Below are 18144 nucleotides of genomic sequence, written 5' to 3'. Positions count from 1 at the left end.
GTAATGTTGCTAAAAATGTCAATTGTGACTGTTCTCTCCCCTTTTGCTTCATAGTTACTTGCATTGTTGGGAGTATTTCTTTCATCTAAATGTCTTATTCAGGTAAATATCGGCCATGAACAGCTATCCTGACTAGTCTTTTCTCCTATCATAGCTTTGTTGACTAAAATTCATATTTTAAGTATGTATATATTAAATATATGTTAAAATATATCATATATATATATATAAAAACATGAGGACTATACGCACCTTTCAATGAGATGATTTTCATGCTTGGAGAGGGTTACATTCTACCTATGCATATTTCTATGTCGTTCTTCATGAAGGTTCAGAAGATTTTCTTCACAGGTTAAAGTTTTGGGGTTGGGATGCAATGCAGCCGTGTCTTTTGGCTGCTTTGCCTTCGAGGAGAATCCGGGAACTCTAGATTGGGCTGAAGAAGCATCATGTTCTTCTGGCCTTCCAGACTCACCTGAGTTTTCTGAACTCTCCTTTTCACCGCTCAGCCTTGAAGGAGTAGTTAACTCTGAGCTTTCTCCATAGACATTAGAAGCTTGGGGTAAACCATCCACTTCCTTTCCTACATCACCTCTTTTTGGAGGGGGAGGACCTGAAAGAGCCATCATGTCTGCATCATCGACGAGGAGAGAAGTATCACTGAACTTGGAAGAGCCTGCTGCTGCTTGCAGTGGCACTGGAGCTTCACTGGGAACTGCAGGTTCATTTGGAAGAGCGCTGGAGAAACAGGACTGGTATTCAGCAGGGTCCTCCTCAACACAGGCCTCGAAGAAGCATTCGGTGTCTTCCTTGTCTTCTGAGCCAGAGTCAGTCATGTCCGGTGGCAGTGGAGTGCTGCTCTTCTCTTCTATGTAATTGGTGACCTCCCCGCAATCACTGTCATGAGATGAGAGAGATAAGTATGAATAAAAGTCCCCCTTTCTCAGCTGGATGGGCCGGTGAGAATGTTCCAACACCTTCTCCTTGATTTGAGTTAATGAAGTAGGAGCAGCTGCCTCATTTTCAGGTTGAGATTTACATTTTAGGGCTGTTGAAGCCATGTCAATGATTTCCTTAACAAAGTCGTGTACTGAACAATCTTCGGCATCTTTTTGATGGAAAACATCTGGGTCACAGTTGCAACAGGAAACGTTGTCACTGATAGAAACGGTTTCCTCTGTTTCGCTTTGTTCAAGTGCTAGGCAGCAACGAGCAGATTTTCCAGCCATATCTGGTGCATCATTAGATGAAGATTTCAGTACCTCAGAGTCCTGTCTATTGATAACACTGGTTTCTGAAGGCAGTTCTGGACAAGACTTCTCAGTGGGAGTAGAAGCAGCACTTTGATTTTCAAAATGGTGGTGATTTTGACATTTCTTTGGAACATGTCTAACCATCTGGGGAACAAATTCCTTTCCAGCAATATTTGAATCATCTGAGCTATCCATAAGTGCTCTGCACTTACACTGCTCACTCTCTGAAATCCTCTTCCCGGTTGAACCAAGATTTTCTGATTCCTTTGAAATCTCATTCAGTTTGTCCTTCTGCCTTTCTGGAATACTTTCAATATTGCCATTTTCCATGTCTGCCACATATGGATCTTTATTAACTTCGAAAATATTTTTCTTATTTTCACCCTTTGTCCCTAACTCACAGGTGTGGGGTAAATTCTTACTATTTCCATTATTTTCGGAGAGGTGTTTTATGGAGCCGTTTAGAAGGGCCTCAATGTTCAGGGTGTCAGAGGAATTGTTCATCTCACTACTACTTACATCCTTACTGCCCTTTATTTCATCACTGAGATTACACCTTCTCTTATCTCTTGTCAAGGAAAACTTCGGTCTAATCCAGGTCTGCAGCTCATTCTTTATATAGTCCAGCCCTGACATCAAGTTGCACTCTTCATAAATTTCATCATCTGTTGCAATACTGGAGTCGTCATCCTCATCTTTGATGCACAGTTCTTCTTCTGTCAAGGTGAGCGTCGAGCTGGAGAGGAGGTCACTGTCATCTTCATCATCAGTGCAGGCAGAGGTGCAAGAGACATTCACGATCATGCTGACATTGACATCACTTTCATCGGCCACTGAACGAGGCAGGCGCTTCCTGAATGATGCATTTGATTCCGGGATCTTGTTCTTGTGTAACACAATATCCTCTGAGCAAAGAGAGAGCTCATCACTGCTGCTAAGTTCTGTAAGAGATGCTGGCGAGTCTTCATTGATAGAAGATGCTATGTCCAATGACAGTTGGCCAGGAAAAGACATCTTTTGGGAGCAGCTTTGAAGAGTGATATCGGAAACACTTCGCTTTATCTTTTGCTCCGAAGGGCTCTGGATATTCTCCAAACGATTCAGGAGATCTAATGTTCTTTTACTCAGTTCACCAACTGAGCCACTGCTCACGCTTATGTCCCCAGAGCTGTGACAGCTAAAAAGATCTTCATTGCTTTTATAGGATGTCAACCAACTTTCTAAAGAAGTGCTTCGCTGGAGGCTGTCACTGCCATTTTTAAAGATGCCCAATGCGAATAAATCACCCCCTGGAGAAAGAGACTCAATAGAGGAACTATGAGATAAAAGGGAGAGCTGTTTGGCATTCTGCATGCCACTGAAGGTCTTCTCTGCATCACCACTTTTATATGAATTGCGATCCATTTCATGAGATGCACTTGCCAAAATCCTTTCATGGGGAGGTGCATCTGGTTGTAACTCTGTAGCCTGATGTTTAGATTTGCAGGATTTTTTATCAAAATAAAAACCATGAAGCAGGGGATCCTCCACATGTGCTTTTTCACTTTGTGACTGTTTCATTATCATTGGTAATTTGAGTTTTGAGCCTTGGAGGTATGAGTAATCATAAAATGTAAACACATCATGTTTTCCTTGTAATTCTTCTCCCAAACAATCAGGGGTATGTTTGGTAACACTGTTTAAATCTCCAACTTTTCCATTTACACAACCGACTGGTGAAATGGATAACTGAGAGCTATTTGGAAGCTTAATTTGTTCCTCCTCATCTTTAAACTTTTGCTTTAACACGTTAACTGCATCTCCCATTTGTGGGTCCAGATGTTCAGTTTCAGGGTTACTTGGGGACCCATCCACTACATTGTGCAAGCACATTTCAGAGTTGGTAGTGGTTTCAGTGTCTCCTTCACTGACAATTCCACTCTCACTGCCTGAATTCTGACTCATGTCTCCTCCGTGGCACGGGCAGGGCTTCACCGAATTGGAACCCCCTAGAAGATCCGGCAAAGATTTGGCAGATGAAAATGAAGAGTCTTTACTGAGACTCTTAGTTAAAACACTAGACTGTGTCATGCTAGTGAAGGTCGGACTGTTTTTCAGGAATGGGATGTGGTTGTCTTCATAGAGCTCAACATTGTGGAGGCTGTATACTTGGTAAATGTGTGGACTGGACGGGGCAGTGATACTCGATGCACACTGAGATGCCCCGTGGTCACCTGCCTCTTCTTCATAACCAGGGTCCTCACTACCTGTCTCTTCAAGCTTTAAGGAAGGCAAGACAGGTTGGGATTCTTGATCAAGGTCATTCGATTCTTCATTCAAACTAATTAACTTGTTACTTATGTCAGTTTCATCCCATTCCAGGGCATCCTCACTTGTCCCATTTAGGTCCATCAAGCCAGGATCAATCACATTCAAAGTCTCCTGTGTAGGAGAAGTGAAAAAAAAGAAGAATTAGGGAACACAAACATGAAAATTTTATCCATTTAAAATCTCTTGGAAGAGTCAGGAAAGAAATTTGCCCCAAGCATGAATTTGAAAGATAGCATAATTATCAGCTCTACTCCTTTCTGGAATAACATCCAAAATTATTGAAAAATGCTTTTCTATCAATAGTAATTTTTCACTGAGGGCAATAGCATAGATTAAAATGTAAGATTATTACAGTCAAATTGTAATATATGGAATTAGCCATTTCCCATTGATTCTTCTATCAATACATTTTTAACCTTGGATTGGGTGAAGATAAAACTGTCAGGTAAATAAAGGTAAAAAGAGTATAGCTTATGACATCTTTTAGGGAATATTCACTCTGATATTATCTCAGTTCTGGAGTTCATAATGGAGTACTATCTGCAGCCACATATGGTGAACCCCCTCCTGCTTCTAGTCCTGGGTTCTCCACTTGAAGCAGCTTCTGCCTGGGAAAAGAGAATAGAGTTGTATCTACCTGTAGAGCCATTCACAGGCCAGAGGCTCTCACGTGTCTATCTTTTCCACTGTCTTCCCTTTCAGCATTCTTCTTCTTCAGAATTTGGCTCTGTTCCCAATCAGACCCAAGATGAGCAACCCCCGACTGGTTTCCGTACCTACATCTTTCTGGACCTTGCGTCTCGGGCCCCAGTGCTGCAGGGCAGCTTCTTAATCACAGTTCTCTCAGTCCCTCTCTTCCCCAGTCCCTCTCTATGACAGAGATTCCACTTTGATCCTTGTTAACTTCTCTCACTATTGCCTCCTTATTTCTAACAAGCACTAACCTCCCGCTCCAGCCCACCTGCAGCCCTACAATAACAACTATCTGAGGACTTCCTGACTCCAAGGATGAAGTAGCCCAGATTCTCTTATGCTGCTCTCTGCCTGCACAGATGGGACCTTGATCTTTCCTTGGACTTCTTGATTTTAACCCTGCTTGGTGGAGCTTGACACATTCTGGGACATAGAAGCTGAATGGGCTCCTGGACTCTGTATTCCTCCACCATCCTCACTTGCTGGCCAGCTGTCTGGATTCATGCTAGAGCCAAGAGAGGTGATATAGGTACTGCAGGCCCTGACAGGCTCACCTACAAACAGAAACTCAAACAGAACCCTGCGGTTCAGCTTATACTTATGCAGGGTAACCAGGTGGATGAACAGGATTCTAGAACGATGCAGAGCGGCTGAAGTGCTGACCTGCTGCTAACCAGATGGCCTCAGGCAAGTTGCTTAACCTTTCCAAGCAGCAGTCTCCTCATGTCACTTTTTCAAGGGGGTGAGCATTATCTATCTTTGGAGATAATTCTGAGTACTAAATGGGCTAACGCTTGTGAAGGGCTGAGGAAGCAGTCAGTATAAAGCAGCTATAATTCTCAGTGCATACGGAGAATTGCTCTAGAGTGGCCTTAATTCATGAAGGGAGAATCCTTCTCATCATTCCTTTCAATTTGCTCTTAAAATCACAAGGGAGGGCTTCCCCCGTGGCTCAGTGGTTGAGAATCTGCCTGCCGGTGTGGGGAACACGGGTTTGAGCCCTGGTCCGGGAAGATCCCACATGCTGCGGAGCAACTAAGCCCGTGTGCCACAACTACTGAGCCTGTGCTCTAGAGCCCGCAAGCCACAACTACTGAGCCCGTGTGCCACAACTACTGAAGCCCGCGCACCACAACGAAGGGTAGCCCCCACTCACCACAACTAGAGAAAGCCTGCGCACAGCAACAAAGACCCAACGCAGCCAAAAATAAATAAATAAAATAAATAAATTTTTAAAAAATTATAAAAACCACAAGAGTTTCATGACATGGTAGGTAGAGAGAGGTGTCCCACAGTATTAACAGGTGAGCATATTTGCGTTACAATTCAGAATTATTTTAACAGTCTGGTTGAAAAACAGGCCATGATGCTTTTCTTCCTCAGGAGTGGGAAAAAGGCTTTACCAGCAGCACATTCACAGAACTTTCCTAAGAAGTCCTCAGTCCTTCCTGAAACTAATAGTTGAAGGATACCACACAAACACATTAAGTATAAAATAACCATTAGCACTTTATTATACTGGTTATCTAAGAGATTATCTGTATAGCTTACTTAAGTTTAAAAGAGTCCAGATACAAAGTAAACATTAATTAAGGGATATTCTTAAATGTTATAACAGAATCTTCCCTGCCAACGTTACAGCAGTTAATCTAGTACACTGGCCGTCACCACGCTCGCTTAGGTATGGAGTATGTTCACCGTGATGAATTTTTATTAGAATTTCTATTTATTCTTTGCTTGCTCATAAAGGAAGTACTAATGACCAGTTAGTACAGCTAATGAATGTTAAAATCTTCAGCTGTAGAAACAATCAATCAGTCTAATCAAATAGTATATTAATTTCAAATACTATCTTGGAGACACTGTACTCTGAGAATGCTAATAAATAATTGAACTCGTCTTTCAAAGGAGTTCTCTCTGTAACTTTCTGGTTGATTTTAACATTTAGAAGCACAGATTTTCCGTGAGAGTCCCAAACCGGGGGGCTCACACTAGCTGCAGGAACCTTGCCATCTGGATGTGTGCTGGGAGCTTAGCCCAAGTGATGCCTGTAATTCGGACTTGCCTTCCATGACAGTCATTTTCTGACCAAATGCTGCCTTTATGGCTTTACAAATGCAAGCCTACAAAAGTATAAAACTTGCAGCAGCATCTAAAAGAACAAATCTTTTGCTCAATAATATAGTTAGAGTGGAAAATTTCCATAGGAGAAGTTTAAACTTTTGTATGTAATATTGTCCTTTACCCTTCTTAATTCTTTCTTCCTATAAATCTCTTAAATTTATTGTAACTTCCAAAAAATTTTTATGTCAACTGCGGGGAATATCTGACAAGATCCATTAGAAAATCATTCAATTTAGACTTTAAATTTTACATATCAAAGAAGTGCTACTCACTCTGCCCTCATTCACTTTTTTTCTGTCGTGAATTAAATTCTGTCAATATTTTCAATAAAATCTCCATTTCTTCAAGATTTAACTTCAAACATAAAACATACCTTGGGGGCAAAAAATAGGAAAAGTTTCCAAGAGGAAGGATATTACAATATTTATATAACAAAAAAGTTGTCTTTGGAAAAAAAAAGACATATGTACAGAGTGATGTTAACTGGCTGTAAAATTATTTGGTCAAATGCTGTCTTTGATGATAGCCCAAAATAGCCAATAATCCTCAAGCTAGTTAAGCATTTTTTGTTGTTGTTTTTTCTCTAGAGGAATTGTCTGGTACTTTTTAAAAAGTCACAAATGTTCCTTTCTTTGATAAAGTGGTAAATCAAGCATGGATTTAGAAAAAAATCTAAGAATATTTGTGAAGCCAAAAGGATGGTGAGTAGTACACGAGGTTCCAATAGAGAGTCTGGCTTTCCAGAGATAATTCTGAATTAAACTCATTTGTGCCAAGTCCTTTCATTTACAAACTTGTTTCACTGGTGCAGAATTTTGGCCTAAACCAAGGGTTCTATATAAAGAATTACAAACACACACACACACACACACACACACACACACACACACACACACACATACACACACACACATCTTTACAGATCTGCTCAAGACCAAGTGGAATTAATTGGTGTTACTTTATTTTTTATTCCTGGAGGCAGGTTATTTATATTAGTGTAATATATACAGAGAAAGTAACTAAAAAGTGGCTGGAGAAATATGATGATGATGATGATGATGAAAGAACCAATATTCCAGTTGCAGCAAGTAATACATATCTAAATTAATTTCCTTCTGTATTGCATGACTTTGAGTTAGGTATCCCAGGATTGCATTTCTAGTATTTTCATAATATTTTAGGTTATGGTAGATTTTTATAAGCAATGAGAAACACATTATCAGCTAAAGAGTGGAGACGAAGGAAACTGACATTCTATAAAACAAAAACCCAACAGAGTTCTGATATAGCTACCTCTGAATTCCTTTAATTTCCTTTAAAAAGTTGTAACTTTTGAGAAGCTAAAGTATCTCGAAAAGACTAGGATGAACTGAACGTTCCAGTCAAACTTCTGGTGCTCAGAATGGCCAAAACCATTAGGAGGTCTTGCAATCTGTGTTCCCCTGTTTATTCTAGATCCAGGAATTTATTAAGCAACACCACTTGCAAAGCCCTGGGAGGAAAGATTTATCTGCGGAAAAGTAGAATACAACAGAAACATACAATAAATAAAAATAACAAAAACATAAACAGCATTAACCGTAATTGAATAAAGATAAGCATATTTACCCTAGGGCAAAAAGCAGTACACAGGGAAGCCTGAGGCGGTGATGGAAACAGGGAGAAAATAATATATAGATCAGGGTGGGGGAATCCATTTAAATGAGGGGATATCCCACCCCTTCATATACTCATTCTGCTTTTTTGATGCAATATTTTCCCACCCCTCCAAATGCAAAAACCAAAGTGTCTGATCATTAGATGCATAATTATTTTCCTAAATTAGACTGAGGTAGAAACTTTTTAAAAACAACATCAACAACCATAAGAAAGAGCTAGTCCTTAATAAATAGAAAGACAGCTTTTATGAGAATTCAGAGTTTGTAGTACTTTGTCGCTTGTTGGGCAGAGAACAGATTCAGAGTTAGCAAGAAAAAATATAGATGAAAAGAGAAATAGGATAAAAAGCAAAAATGTTCACTGTTTATCAACCATTTTGGGATTTGGGGCAAACAGATCTGGGTTTGAATCCTGGATATCCCCCCCTTCACAGGTTAGCGGTATGATCCTGGACGAGTTATTTAACATCTGTGTGCCTCAGTTCCACAATTTATCTATTCAAGATAATCAGAGCACATTGTGTCTGTCTTAGAGACTGTTGGGAGCTTTAAATGATAAGATGTCTGTAAAGACCTATGGGAAGGGCCTGACACACAATAGTGGTACAAGGACTGCAGCTATCAGCATATACTGCCTGTAAAGAGAGAGGAAGATAGTGCAGCTGACTGTTAAATAACCTTATCAAGGTTTGCATTAAGACTGGTGGTTTGTTGACTAAGCTCTTTAGTGCAACCACATGCATGGAATCCAATGAAATCAACACCAGTTAGGCCCCTAACTCACTCCCATTGCACTACAAATGGGGTGTGGGTTTGTCTTTGCATGTCCTCACTGGGCTTATCCCTTAGGAAAAGCCAGATGAGAAAAGAAGCCTGTCCAGCCCTCAGCAGGGCCCATAGCTCAAGGACTTTCTATTTCCTGAAAATAATCTTTATTTTCAAAAGGCAGGTCTATTGTCTGTGAAATTCTATCACAACTGACACATTAGAGCAATCAAATCCTGCTCACTATCTATCAGATTGACAATAATGTTAAAGTAACTTGTCTCAGCTCAGAAAAAGCTTTGAAATTCTATCTCACACTAATGATCAAAAACTGTTGTAGTGAATGCTCTTTTTCAATAACAGAGCTGATCAGAAACCCAAAACAGACAAGTAAAACCCAAAGTCATCTCACAAATCTCACTAAAATGAGTACTGACATGGACATATTTCCTAGTCTTGGCTCCAGAGATATTTCTGAATTAGCTGAAAATGAAAAATCCATTAGATGTTGTTTTAAAGTAAGTTTTACAATAGCAAAAATTGCCTTAGTTTTCAACAGGAACCAGGGACGAAAGAGAGTTCCGTGTTGAGAATCAGGGGTTTTCCTCCCAGCTATAAACTTTATGAGGGCAGGGGCTCCTCTGTCCTGTCTCCACTAGTGCCCTGGCAACTAAAACCATGCCTGGCAGGGAGCAGGTTCTCAAAAAATTATTTAATGAGCAAAGAAAGACTTGTCTGTGGTCTCATGAATTGTTGAAGAACTCTGGGGAAAGGTTCTGCGGTTTTTTTGCCATGACAAAACCACATGGAGAATTTTTGACTGTATAACTGGTGCTACTGCTCAGTTATAAGAGCAAGCAGCCTCAAAAACATTATGCTAGGTGAAAGAAGTCAGACACCGAAAGCCGTATGTTGTATAATTCCATTTATGTAAAATAGCTAGACTAGGTAAATTCATAGAGACAGAATCGAAATTGGTGGTTGCTAGGGCTTCCCTGGTGGCGCAGTGGTTGAGAGTCCGCCTGCCGATGCAGGGGACGCGGGTTCGTGCCCCGGTCTGGGAAGATCCCACATGCCGCGGAGCGGCTGGGCCCGTGAGCCATGGCCGCTGAGCCTGCGCGTCCGGAGCCTGTGCTCCGCAACGGGAGAGACCACAACAGTGAGAGGTCCGCGTACCGCAAAAAAAAAAAAAAAAAAAAAAAAAATTGGTGGTTGCCAGAGACTTGTGGGAGGGGAGAATAGGGAGCGATTCCTTAATGGGTGCAGGGTTTCCTTTTGGGGAGAAGAAAATGTTTTGGAATTAGATAATGTTTTGGAATTAGATAGAGGTGACGGTTATGTAACATTGTGAATGTACTAAATGGCACTGAATTGCTCACTTTAAACGATTAATTTTATGTTATGTTAATTTCACCTCAAAAAAAGCCAAAAAACAAAAAACCCCCAAAAACCCAAGCAAATGTAGTTCTCAGTCCTACTGTTTCTGAACCTGTAAGATCATCAAACATAACAGGAAATCATCGCTCTGTTGAGGAACGTGCTTACAAAAATATTACAACAGATATTTCTGAACTCATTTACATCACTGTACATATATTATCAATAAAGATAATTTTTTATTACAGGCTTCTTTGTTTGGTCTGAATGCATGCCCATCATTCCCAGAAATGCTGAAGGAAAGACCATCCTGTGTATAATACTTCTCTTAGCTCAACTTCACTCATTTCGATGCAACAGTCTCTTGAGGAGAGAGAAGGAGTGTGATTACCAGAGCCCTCATTTGCTGAACCCTCTGGCAGGGTCAACAGTGACCTTCTGACAGCCCAGTCCAACTGATTCTCCTTTGCCCTTATTTTACTTGATTCCTCCACAGCATTTGACTCCATTTTTCTTGATATTTTCTCCTCCTTTGATTACCTTGATGCTAAGCCTCCTTGTAAAATCCACTCAAGCCGACTGTTAAATGATAGTGTGTCCCACAGTTCTGTTTGGCTTCTTTTCACCCTACAGACTCTCCTACCATAGGTTTAGCCACATGAGGCCTGATTGACTATTATTTTGAGGGTGGTATAGGCTACATTGAGGAGAAAGGCATTCAGAGAAAGGGTTGGAGGAGGGGGACACTGCAAGAAGAGGGAAGAGTAAGAAGCAAAGGCAGATGGGACAGAGCCTTGTGGGTACCTTCAAGGGAAGGATGAGCAACGAGCAAAAGAAACACAGGAAGAATATCCAAGTAGGACTGGTATGAAATTCTGGGAACTGAGAGAAGAATCCTTTTAAAGTAGCAGGTGGTTAAGAGTGTTATAGAAGCAGAGAAGATAAGATGAATGGGAGGTGAGGGAAAGCCAGTGAATTAGCAAGAAGAAAGTCATTTGTTGCCTTGGAAAGGGCAGGTCCTAGAGGCTGGTGGGTGAGGAAAGGGGCACAGGATGTGCTTGAGAGTAACCTGAAGGAATCCAGGTTCCACAGTAAAGCTGCGGTTGAAATTGGGAGCCTGGTCCTACCAGGTGCTATTCACCACCTTTCTTGCCTTCTAGCACCATCGTGGAAGGAGAGCACAAGTGGAGAAACCGTGGAGGCCACAGAATGTACAGGAAACTCTTCAGTTGTTCTAACATCTCTTCCCTCAACTTCAGACACAGTAACCCATCCTGACTCTGTATCCATTTGAAAACAAAAAACCAAAAAAATCCTATTTAATACTTTTTATTTATTTATTTTTTCGGTACACGGGCCTCTCACTGTTGTGGCCCCTCCCGTTGCGGAGCACAGGCTCCGTATGCGCAGGCTCAGTAGCCATGGCTCACAGGCCCCGCCACTCCGTGGCATGTGGGATCTTCCCGGACCGGGGCATGAACCCGTGTCCCCTGCATTGGCAGGCAGACTCTCAACCACTGCGCCACCAGGGAAGCCCCTATTTAATACTTTTTAAGTTTGATTTTTTTTGTGTGAAGAACAGGTTGCCAAGAAATTTAAGGTTCTATAAACAGGGTGATTGTGAGGCTGTAAGGAGGAATTCCATAGAAGAAAGAAGGAAACACAAATTATAAGCACTTCTTTCTGCCCTTTCTGTAACTTCAGTGTCACAGTACTATTTTGACTAAAAGGCAACATGTTTGTGCCAATAAATTAAATAAATTTAATTACTGTCAAAATGTCTAAATAACTCTTAGGTGTAGTAACCTCAGTGTTGGTATATTAAAGCTAGGTGGCAAAGATGAATTTCTTGCATCAAGCTATTTTTTAAACAAATTAATTATTGTATAAATCATTATTCGTTAAGCATCCACTGTAGGAAAAAGTTGTTTTCCCACCCAACTCTGAATGTTTCATTAAAAGTATTATAACTAGAAAAATAATCTACTTCCACTGGAAAATAAATTATTTTATCTTAAATATTGCTTTATGTGCAAACATTGAAATTTTATTGTATTCAGAACAGACTGAATAGGAAAATTGGCTTATTTTTCTGTTTTTAGTCACTCTTCTGTTTTCCAGAAAATTTTCCCCAGAGTTGCAAGAAAGTATCTACATTTAGGATTATTTAAAAATGAATTTAAAAAAACAACAACTTGGGAAGAGATTTTTAAATAAAAGGAATTTCTTTATCTGACCTCTTCAGTACTGTGTAGAACTGAAACCAATAAAATGAAGTACAAAAGAAAAATAAACTCAATAAAGTTGTAAAAAACCCAACCGTAGTAAAATGGTGGCATTTTCTACATTCTACCACATGGTAAAACTATTTGAATGACAACAGACCCACATGCCAAGTTGCATAAATGATTTTTTCCCCTAATGATAACATCTGGCCCAATTCTTCTGTCATTGTTCTGTTTGGTGTTTGCCTTTTGACTGTCAAAAGTTGACATAACATTTGAGTTTTGTGCCTTGGGATGTAATTTTTGCCTCACCTTTGCCTTAGCGAAAAGTATACTCTTGTTCCTCCCTTTATGATAAGGAGCTCCCATTAATAAAACCTACAATTTTTTAAAACCTACAAAGCATATTTGTAGTAAAGAGGAGGTGAACAGTCTTGTAAACAAGTGAAGTTTTACTGACATAGACTTAGTTTCCCAACTTTCAGACTGAATTTTAAGAACACAGATTTGTGGCATGATTCTGAGGTAGCTACATGTACAAGGAGAGCTTTGCCAACACGCTGAAGTCTGCCTGCAAAGCCAAATATCAGCTGACAAAGTTCACTCATGTCTAGGATCAGTGTCCTTTGTGAAGTACATATCATTGGGTTGGTCAAAAAGTTCGTTCAGATTTTTTGTAGCGTTTTGCAGAAAAACCCGAATGAACTTTTTGGCCAACCCAGTAGTTGAGAGAATTGTTGTGTCTTTTCACTCTCTAAAGGTCCACATTAAGAACCAACATTCTGCTATTGCTGTTTTCTTTTTTTAAATTTATTTATTTAATTTATTTTTTTGGCTGTGTTGGGTCTTCGTTGCTGTGCACAGGCTTTCTCTAGTTGCAGCGAATGGGGGCTACTCTTCGTTGCAATGCGCAGTCTTCTCATTGTGGTGGCTTCTCTTGTTGTGGAGCACAGGCTCTGAGTGGGCGGGCTTCAGTAGCTGTGGCGCGCGGGCTCAGTAGTTGTGGCTCACAGGCTCTAGAGCGCACGCTCAGTAGCTGTGGTGCACAGGCTTAGTTGTTCTGCAGCATGTGGGATCTTCCCAGACCAGGGCTCGAACCCATGTTCCCTGCATTGGCAGGCAGATTCTTAATCACTATGCCACCAGGGAAGTCCCAGCTACTGCTGTTTTTAATGGTTTGCTCCTCTCAGATAAACAGGGGTATGGGATTCGTTTTGTTTGCTTCCATTCAATTTTAATAGTGTGATTACAACTCACCATTCAGAGAAAAAAACAAGAAAAATGTTGGAATGACCAAAAATGGTACATATCTTTTTAATCTCTTTTCCATCTTATTTGTGCCAGTCAACCAAACTTGTTTCTTACTTTTCTCAGTTTATTATCTGATTGGCCCAATGTCTAACATGATTAACAAGGAAGTCAGTTATGATTTGTTTTCTTAAATGGCTTAACCTTTGTTTATACATCTGACTTGATTTGATTTACATTTTTGTTTTAATAGCCTCCTTTAAAGACAACTGCTTTTAGACTTTAGGAGAACTGAAAAACCTCTGCTAGAATAGCTCCCTAGAGCTATACTGTTCCTTCCATAAAAATGACTGGAAAATATACAAGTTACACTTCAGGCTAGAAAATTTGCTTGAAATTTCAGGATGAATTTTCCTAGAAGGTAGTAAATGTATTTGAAGTAAGTTTCCAAGAGATTTTATACTTCTGACTCCTAGAGTCCTTAGACATGTTAAAAATGTAGAATCCCTGGGCTTCCCTGGTGGCACAGTGGTTGGGAGTCCACCTGCCGGTGTGGGGGGACACGGGTTCGAGCCCTCCCTGGTCCTGGAGGATCCCACATGCCGCGGAGCAACTAAGCCTGTGCGCCACAACTACTAAGCCTGTGCTCTAGAGCCCATAAGCCACAACTACTGAGCCCGCATGCCACAACCACTGAAGCCCATGCACCTAGAGCCTGTGCTCCACAACAAGAGAAGCCACTGCAATAAGAAGCCCGTGCACCGCAATGAAGAGTAGCCCCACTCGCTGCAACTAGAGAAAGCCCATGCACAGCAATGAAGACACAATACAGCCAAAAATAAAAATAAATGAAATAAATAAATTTATTTAAAAAAATGTAGAATCCCTGGGGGATTTTCTTTTTTTTGAGATCTCAAGGGGAAAATAGTAATGATTCTGAGCTCCGATTAGATTTAAAAACTCAGTCTTCATTGGAATAGAAGCTCTGGTCCTGGGCTGTCATGAAGGAGGCTCTTGAGAGTTTTAAATGTTGGGACCTTAATTCAAACTGTAACCCAAATCAAAGAAATGTAAATTTCATTCTATGGGAGAAAATATTTGCAAATGAAGCAACTGATAAAGGATTAATCTCCATAATATACAAGCAGCTCATGCAGCTCAATATCAAAAAAGCAAACACTCCAATCCAAAAATGGGCAGAAGACCTAAAAAGACATGTCTCCAAAGAAGATATACAGATTGCCAACAAACACATGAAAGGATGCTCAACATCACTAATCATTAGAGAGATGCAAATCAAAACTACAATGAGGTATCACCTCATACCGGTCAGAATGGCCATCATCAAAAATTCTACAAACAATAAATGCTGGAGAGGGTGTGGAGAACAGGGAACCCTCTTGCACTGTTGGTGGTAATGTAAATTGATACACCCACTATGGAGAACAGTAGGAGGTTCCTCAAAAAAGTAAAAATAGAACTACCATACCACCCAGCAATCCCACTACTGGGCATATACCCTGAGAAAACCATAATTCAAAAAGAGTCATGTACCACAATGTTCACCGCAGCTCTATTTATAATAGCCAGGACATGGAAGCAACCTAAGTGTCCATCGACAGATGAATGGATAAAGAAGATGTGGCACATATATACAATGGAATATTACTCAGCCATAAAAAGAAACGAAATTGAGTTATTTGTAGTGAGGTGGATGGACCTAGAGTCTGTCATACAGAGTGAAGTAAGTCAGAAAGAGAAAAACAAATCCTGTATGCTAACACATATATATGAATCTAAAAAAAGAAAACAACAATGGTTCTGAAGAACCTAGGGTCAGGACAGGAATCAAGACGCAGACATAGAGAATGGACTTGAGGACACGGGGAGGGGGAAGGGTAAGCTGGGACGAAGTGAGAGAGTAGCAATGACATATATACACTACCAAATGTAAAATAGACAGCTAGTGGGAAGCAGCTGCATAGCACCGGGAGATCAGCTCAGTGCTTTGTGTCTACCTAGAGGGGTGGGATAGGGAGGGTGGGAGGGAGATGCAGGAGGATATGGGGATATATGTATACATATAGCAGTTTCACTTTGTTATACAGCAGCAACTAACACAACAATGTAAAGCAATTATACTCCAATAAAGATGTTAAAAAAAAATTTCATTCTAGAGGAAAAGTGATATCAAAATGTGAATTCATTTTGTAAATTAAAAAATAAAAAAAGAATATTAGAGGCTTAGGGTTACCTTAATCCCTTAAAATCCTTTTTCAATGTAACAAATAACCAAAAATAATTTCAAACCCTGAACTCTTCAGATATGGGCCCTTGAGCTGGCAACTAAGAGAATATACTGAGCTTATAGTCCAGAGAGGCAAGACACTGATGGCCAGTGGAGCTAATTACCTGGGCCAGACCTGCTCAATTTACCACTGCAAGCACGCGACCATGGTAGCATTTGTGACATCTCTGCTTTGCTTGCAGTCAGTGCAGACTGAGGCATACTTTGACTACAGAAAGCTTGACTACTTTTTTTCTTAATAAATGGCAAGTAATCAGGAAAATATAAAGCCAGGTGACCTATACCTCCTACCAAATCAACAATGTTTTTCAAAGGCCTACTCCGTGCAAGACATTCTCCTGGCAGATATCACTGCTGTTATTAGGAAGAATGGGGAACACTTAGATAAACAGAGATCTCTTATGTTTGTCTACGGATAGGTTCTATACTAAGGTATCAAAGAGTTTGGTTTCTTTCTCCAAAATTAAAGTCCCCCCTCCCACAAAATTAACCATTTTCCCTCATTATTCAGTAAAACCACTAGATGAGCTCTGACTCCATAAACTTTAGGAACTCGTTTATTATGTTGTCTGATCAGACCTTGCGTTTATTTACACAGTGTACCCATAAAACCCAGCTTTCATTAGTGCTGGGGAGGCATAGCCCTGCTTCCTTTGCTGGGGAAGGTGAAGCTGGAGAAGATAATTAACCATGAAACAATAAGGAGGCTTGCTGGGTAAGCAGTAGTGTGAAAACAGTTACTCCTCACAAAAGAGGGGAAATTAGCTTGCTGGATAAAAAAGGAAGTGTCAGATTGAAGACTGAAAGGCCTGCCAACAGAAGTAGATAGCTCTATGCATCATTAATGAAATTTTTTAACACTTAAAACGCCACAGCTGTCCACATTTAAATGCATGTAAATGCCATGTGTTTCCAGAGATTAATATGCATGTTAAAATATTTCTTTCCCCTTAAACTTCTAGATGTTGTCTCTGTCTATTTCATTTCACCTACTTCCTTTCCAAGAATAAAAATACACTAGCTTTCTCAGCATTGTGTCCTCATTTCCAAAGCCCACGTACACCAGGCGTCCTGGAGATAGGCAGCGTGCTCATTATATTTTAACAAACACATTATTTTATATTCATAATACCGATATTTTAGTAAACAGAAAGTTTGTTTTGATTTTGCTGCTTCACAGAGTGAAGACTTATGATGTGCATTTCCTTTCAAAACTTCCTCCTGGAGCATTAGTGCTCCCTGAAGCAGCCCCATTTTGGCAGAAATTCAGTTCTGTGCAGTGCCAAAAGAAATAGAATAAACAAACACTGCTCCATGCAGCTGGCGAGATAATTTACATATTACTGCACACCAAACATGAAGACCTGAATATGGATTAGAGCTACGGTGATGACACAAATGTCATATAGATAAAGAGAAACAAAATCCAACACATTGTTGTTTATTTTACCACTGCTACTGTATGAGTGTCACTCAGAAAGAAAAAAAAAAAAAAGGAAGAATTGCTTTTTGAAAATTGGACTCCCTTCCTTATTTGAAGTGGGTTCTTTCAGACTGTAAAACAAGAAAAGAGCAGAAGGGCGTGTGTTATTTTGGATCCCCTAATATTCTGTCCTTTTGTTTTATAACAAACCCATTTTCATGTGCATCAATTTGGATGAGGTGGGTTAGTGATCTCACAAGAACAACCTTTAATATACAAAGACACCTGAATTCCTATCTAGCCTTTTCTCCACACTTGACAATTTCAGTTGAGCACTGTGCTCCTTAACTGACAGTTTAAGTTCCATGAATGGAATCCTTGGTTAGAGAGGTCCAGCAGGCCATTTGGGCCCATTAAAGCTCCATCAGGATACACCATCCAGTGGACAGGACTTGCCTAGAGTTCTCAGCTAACTTGTCTTTCTTCTTGCATGTCAGTTGACCCTTCTCGTCCGTATCTAGATGTACAGGTGTCCTAAGGAAGAAGGGACATCTCTCTGGATGTTTATTGCTGTAAGTCTTTTTCTAGTCCTTGGGGATGACAAGAGCTATATAAAGAGCTAAGAAAGTAACATAACAAATGATGATGGTGATATGGTAAGGAATAAAAAGAATGTAAAATATTTGAGCTTCCACCAAATAAAAAATTCTTTATCCTGCATTGGACAGGGTTGACTTTTCTTTACCTGCAAAAACTGCTC

General features: G+C 40.2%; 1 protein-coding gene across 4 annotated transcripts in view; it reads right to left on the bottom strand.

The window, feature by feature from the left end:
* AKAP6 (A-kinase anchoring protein 6) overlaps nt 1-18144 on the bottom strand; it is a 599311-nt gene that overhangs the window by 8036 nt on the left and 573131 nt on the right. For 3 of the 4 annotated variants that reach the window (XM_049705376.1, XM_049705375.1, XM_004282130.3), the window contains one exon: nt 253-3674. In XM_049705376.1, coding sequence (XP_049561333.1) covers nt 294-3674 — 3381 coding nt within the window. In that variant the 3' untranslated portion in view covers nt 253-293. The remainder of the gene's footprint in view (nt 1-252; nt 3675-18144) is intronic. The other variant, XM_049705377.1, reaches the window with a different exon arrangement.

This window comes from Orcinus orca, chromosome 2 (genome assembly GCF_937001465.1).
Source record: "Orcinus orca chromosome 2, mOrcOrc1.1, whole genome shotgun sequence".
Classification (NCBI taxonomy): Eukaryota; Metazoa; Chordata; class Mammalia; order Artiodactyla; family Delphinidae; genus Orcinus; species Orcinus orca.
This window is presented reverse-complemented; position numbering and strand designations above follow the sequence as displayed.